We start from the raw sequence: 6,000 nt of genomic DNA on the forward strand, positions 1-6,000 counted from the left end.
CAAACATTTTTATTTGTTGCAAGCACACCCTCAGGACCAGCTAAACCAGCCCAGCTGGGATAGGTTTGACCTCCAGGCACAGCTGCCAGTTCCCCACCACAACAGAGCTGCCCATCCCTGTCAGCTCCTGAGGACCACACATGTCCTACAGCACCCAGTTTTAGCTCAAATGAGGGTAATGAGCTCCTGCTTTCCCCGGGGCAGCTCTAGGAAAGAGTCTCCTCCTCAGGCAGCGTGTCAGGGGTGGAGGTCGTGAAGGAGGTGGAGGTCGTGAGGGGGGTGGAGGTCGTGAGGGGGATGGAGGTCATGGGGAGGGTGGAGGTGGTGGGGGGTTTGCAGCCCACCCCCTGGCAAACCTGCCCGTCCGTGCCCGCGGGCTCGGCGCTGTCGCAGCAGTGCCGGTGGCTCTCGTGGCTGCTGAGCAGGAGGCGCTCCCGGCACCGCTTGCCGATCAGGTAGGCAGCCTCGACGAGGTTCAGCACCACGCAGAGGCAGGTGGTGACCACCATGAAGAGAGTGAAGATGGTCTTCTCTGTGGGCCGGGAGATGAAGCAGTCCACCACGTTGGGGCAGGGCTGCAGCTCGCACTTCACCAGCCGGGGCAGGCTGTAGTTCTCGTAGAAGCGGTAGAAGATGTAGAGGAAGACCAGGTCGACGCTGGCCTTGAAGATGAGGCTGAGCAGGTAGGTCCACCACAGTCCCCCCCGCTTCTTGCCCGGCGGGTAGGTGCAGTGGTAGCTGTCCCCGCCGGCATCGCGGTGCCTCTGCGCCTTGGCCTCCCGGTAGGCCACGTGCATGATGACCAAGAGAGATGGACAGGTCACCAGGATGAGCTGCAGGGCCCAGAGGCGGATGTGGGAGACAGGGAAGAAGTGGTCGAAGCAGACGTTGGTGCAGCCTGGCTGCAGCGTGTTGCAGTCGAAGTCCTTGTGGTCGTCGCTCCAGACCTTCTCGGTGGCCACCACATAGACCAGCAGGCGGAAGATGAAGACGAGGGAGAGCCAGATGCGGCCGAAGGCTGTGGAGTACTTGTTGACCCCACTGAGGAGCCCTTCAAACACCCCCCAGTTCATGGTCCCCTGATGCCTTTAGCTAGCCTGGGAGGAGAGAGAAGATACAGTCAGAGCACAGCAGCAGCCAGAGGTCCTCTGCAGAGCACCCAAAGCACCAAGCCTGCCTGGGTGGCCTTGGAGACTGTCTCTGGCATTCACCTGCACACAGAGGGACTTGAGACGTCCCCAGCACAGACCTGGTCCTGGTTTCTGCAGAGCACTGTCCCCTTCTGCAGGGTCATGGGGAGCCGGCAAAGCCCAAAGCATCCTTCAGCCACAAGCAGCTACACTCCACAGCTCAGCCCTCACCAACCTGTGCCACCCACTCCAGCTCCTGCCTCGCTGCCCAGGTATTTGTTATTGATTTCCTTCACGTTGCCAGGCCTGCCCCAGGCAGAAGACAAATAGGAGGAGCTGGGACATGACTCATCTGGCTCCACCACACTGTCCTCTCCCATTGCTGGAATCTGCCAGCACCTCCATTCCCCCACTTGGGCAGCATGGGAGGAGCCTGGCATCGACCCATGCTTTGCCTACATGCCATGCCCACACACCATGCCCACACCAGGCATGGCACAGCCCAGAGCAGAGGCAGCAGGTGAGCTGGGGAGGGGGCTGCACAGCCTAAGGGGCTGCCCCAGGGTTGGACAACTACAAGAACCACTTTTCCTCAGCTCAAATTCACCTCAGCTTGCTCCTGACCCAGGACCCGAGCAGCTGGTTTGACTCTGGATTGCACCGTGCCCAGAAACCCAATTGGAGTGGGGCTACAGCTGAGCAGGGCTGCCAGGGCTGTGCTTGGCACTGACTCTGCTGAAATATTTCACCTACCAGTGAAAGAAGAAGATTGTCCCTCGCTGGCAGAGCTCTGGGGGGGCGAGCACATCCCCTGCTGCACACACCCTGGCCCATGGTACACACCAGCCCTCAGGGCTGCAACCCCCCAGATTCCTCCTTCCCCATCCACAATTCCACCACCGGCCACGGCTGTGCCCAGCACCCTGGCACTGGGTCGTGCTCTGCGGGTTGCTCCCTGCAGCAGATGCACCTTCCCCAGCCCCAACCCCACCTCAGCAGGGGTTGGGGCTCCAGCAGAGGAGCGATTGGGTGCCACTTACCCTCGGGACGTCCCCACTGCCGAGCCCGGCGCCGGTGCCGGTCGGTGCTTGCCCAGGGCAGGAAGGCATCGCCGGTTGCGCCAAGCGCCGGCACCACGTGAGCCACTCCTGGGAGCAAGGAGGAGATTCCCAGGAGGAAGGGATGGGGTTCCAAGTAAGCCCCCACGTGCTCCGTGGGCTGCCAGGTTTCCTGGAGTGAAAGGTGCCCAATCCTGCTGTGGTGCAGGGAAGGGCTGCAGCAGCTCTCTGCCCCGGGATAGGGTGGGTGCTTGGGGCCAGCTGCCCTCAGGCGTTGCAGGCGTGCCAAGATGCCCATCGTGGCTTGGGGTCTCTCCATCCCCTCCATGTGCCCATCTTCCCTTGGTTGCAACGGGGACACGGCTGGAGCCCCGGGAGCCTCAGGAGCCCCGGGAGCCTCAGGAGCCCCCTGGCCGAGGCTCTGGGAGCCGCTCAGCCGAGCTCCTCCCTTTCTAATCCCTTTTCACCCAAACTTTGCACCACGGCCACGACTCCAGAGAAGCCTTCATCCCACCCCACCTCCTGACGAGTGGTTGGCAGCTGAATGTTTCACTGAGAGTCAATTAACCACTTTTCCTGTGCTCCCCTCACCTGCAAGCTGCAACAAGTCTCTTTCCCATCACGGCAGCCCTCCCACCATAAACCCTCAGCTCACAGAGCCCCCTCTTTGAGGTCTGACCCCCACCTTGAGGCTCTGAGCAGAGAGCAGGGGTGCAGGGGTGGAGGGTCAGATGGGTGGGGATCCAACAAGGGGATTTCAGGTAGAGCTGGAGTCATCTGAGGAGCAAGCAGAGGTTTCCTCTGCAGTTCTGCTGGGTTAAATAAATAAATAAATGCATGGAGAGAAACAAATCTAAACAGCTGTAAAGTAAATTACCAGTGTTTGTGGCTGGCTCGAGGGAAGAGTTCTGCAGTTTGAAACCAAACAAGCATTTAAAAAAAAAAACAAACAAACAAAAACATGCCTGTGCAGGGACTGTGCCAGGAAAGAGGTTCCCAGGGGCTGTGTCCTACCTTGGGCAGTCAGAGCAGCACCCACCCCACCAGTATGGGTGGGTGGGAAGGATTGTTCTGCTCCAGTCAGCCCCAGGCTTATGAGTGTGTAAAGGGTCTCTGGTAGTTTGCTGCTTTCTGGGTTAGAATCTCCCCTTTTGGGGAGCTACCAGGTGTGAGGGGCAGTTGCTGGTGGTGCTAGGCTCCAGGTACATCACTCAGCCCCTGGTGGCCATCACAGGAGCATGGGTGCAGCCACTCTGATCCTATTTAGTCCCCAAAACCTTGGTTAGATGGTAGGAGGAGAAGGTTTCCCAAAGATGTGGTTGAAGTCTCATCTCTGGGGACATTAAAGGTCAAACTTGATGTGGTCCTGAGCAGCCTGATTTAGCTGGAGATGTCCCTGCTGACTGCAGAGGGGCTGGATGAGATGGCCTTTGAGAGTCCCTTCTGTGATTCTGTGAGTGGCCATGCAGCTTCCCTCTCTCCATCCTGCTGGCTGGGACTGTGCCACTGAGATGATTTGGAGATCAGCCCCATCTGCCTGGCAAATACCTGATAGAGGCACAACATGAGAGAGAAGCAAGAGGATCCTGAGCAGCAGACAGGGCTGACCCCGGCCAGCAAGAGCCACAGCAGCTCCTGGGACATCCTCTGCCCTTGGGTCAGAGGGCACCAAGCTCCTGCAGCCAGAGCTGACCCCTGCCAGCAAGAGCCACAGCAGCTCCTGGGACGTCCTCTGCCCTTGGACTGGAGGGCACCAAGCTCCTGCAGCCAGAGCTGACCCCTGCCAGCAAGAGCCACAGCAGCTCCTGGGACATCCTCTGCCCTTGGGTCAGAGGGCACCAAGCTCCTGCAGCCAGAGCTGACCCCTGCCAGCAAGAGCCACAGCAGCTCCTGGGACATCCTCTGCCCTTGGGTCAGAGGGCACCAAGCTCCTGCAGCCAGAGCTGATGTTCCACCACGGAAACCTGCTGGAAATTTCAGTTTCCCAGAGACAGAAGCTGGGTGCTGGAGGCTGAACCAGCCAACCCCAGGCAGGCCTGGTGGCACTGGGGACATGGAGGTGTAGTAATGGCAGCACTTTATCTTCCAGGAACAAGCCCCATTAGTACATTTTCTCTACAAGATGAAATATTAATAACACTTTGCATTTATATAGCGTCATTCATCCAGGAGTCACCAGCCCAGCTCCTGACATGAATCAAACCCCACAGCCAGCTCTTCAGCAGGCAGGTAAGCCTGGATCATACCCAGTGTGCTGCAAACACCAAGGCTGGCATCCCTCCAGGCCACTGCTGCTTTGTGCTGATGCCTGTTGTGGGTGAGACCATCAGTGCTCCTCTGCTTGCCCTCAGAGATGCCATCACCTGCTCTACGTGGGGCATCTCCAGCTGGCCCACCTGCTTTGCAAAGAGTTCTGGTGTCATCAGCCAGAAGCTGCTGTAGGAAAGCAAAAAGCTTCCTTGGGCCACTGGCATGTTGCTTTTGTTTATTTTTTGTTTCCTTTAAGGCTTTGGAACTGCCATAGCCACAAACCCAACACAAAGAACACTAATCAGAGCCCTGAAGATCTTTCTGGTCCCTTCCTTGGCAGATTTTAGCAATGTGAAGGCCAGCAGACTTTCTGCCTGTTGCTTATAGAATCATGGAACTGTTGTTTTTATTTAATTGGAAAAGGCCTCTAAGATCATTGAGTCTGACTGACAACTTCAGCAGGAATCACTGGTTGGGAGGGTGGAATTTGAGTACTGGTGCTGGAGAAACACAGAAACCAGGTCTTGGGCGAAGGTGCAGAGCTGGGGTGAGCAGCAGGGAAGTGCTGTTTGCCCAGCCCTGAAAGTCACACAGAATCACAGAATTAACCAGGTTGGAAAAGACCTTCAAGATCATCCAGTCCAACCTATCACCCAACACCATCTGATCAACCAAACCATGGCACCAAGTGCCTCATCCAGACTTACTTTAAACACTTCCAGGGATGGTGACTCCACCACCTCTCTGGGCAGCACATTCCAATGGCCAATCTCTCTTGCTCTGAAGAATTTCTTCTTCACATCCAACCTAAACCTCCCCTTGAGACTGTGTCCTCTTGTTCTGTTGCTGGCTGCCTGGGAGAAGAGACCAACCCCCACCTGGCTACAACCTCCCTTCAGGTAGCTGTAGAGAGCAATAAGATCTCCCCTGAGCCTCCTCCTCTCAGTCCCTCTAGCCAGCACCATTGCTATGCAGAGAAGGTGGCAGGCAGCCTGTTTGCAGATCATTACAAAACCCCCAGACTAAACTAAACAGACAGGGAGCAGGCTGGGTGCTGGCTGAACCACCACAAAAGTTTCATGAGTGTCTGTCCCTGTTGCAGTATAAGAGAATGCTGCATGCCTGGGTCAGCCCTGGTGCCCTGGGACCCTCCCTGGCCTCCTGGGACCCTCCCTGGCCTCCTGACACCTTCCCATGCCTCCTAAGACCTTTCCTGGCCTCCTAAGACCTTCTCTGGCCTCCCGAAACCTTCCCTGGCCCTAGCCACTAGCCCATGGCTCACAACTACTCCCCCATCTTGGGACTCATGTAAGTGGTCATCACCTCCCCATGCTGCCAACACCCTGGGAGACTTGCAAACCTCCTAAGGATTTCCACAGGGGACTCCCACACATTTTTTGACCTCCTACACCTTTTTGGCCTCCCCCTTTGCCACAGGGGCCAGCAAAGGTTGGTGGAAAGTCCTGAAGGTAGTGATGGCTCAGGGGTACATGCCATGGGACCTCCCATCTCCTGGCAAACATAGAAACATAGAATTGTCAGGGTGGGGAAGGACCTCAAGG

At 57.2% G+C, this 6,000-nt stretch overlaps 1 protein-coding gene across 1 annotated transcript; it reads right to left on the bottom strand.

Moving 5' to 3' along the window:
- Positions 1-206: 206 nt before the first annotated feature.
- LOC128977696 (gap junction beta-5 protein-like) lies at positions 207-1,073 on the bottom strand. Its single transcript, XM_054395316.1, has one exon. It carries the CDS (start codon positions 1,071-1,073, stop codon positions 207-209), a length of 867 nt encoding a protein of 288 aa, XP_054251291.1.
- Between the last annotated feature and the right edge of the window lie 4,927 nt (positions 1,074-6,000).

This window comes from Indicator indicator, chromosome 33, assembly GCF_027791375.1.
Source record: "Indicator indicator isolate 239-I01 chromosome 33, UM_Iind_1.1, whole genome shotgun sequence".
NCBI lineage: Eukaryota > Metazoa > Chordata > Aves > Piciformes > Indicatoridae > Indicator > Indicator indicator.

Excerpts from the sequence above, each read along its gene's own strand:
- LOC128977696 (XM_054395316.1), bottom strand. The coding sequence starts at position 1,073 with ATGAACTGGGGGGTGTTTGAAGGGCTCCTCAGTGGGGTCAACAAGTAC.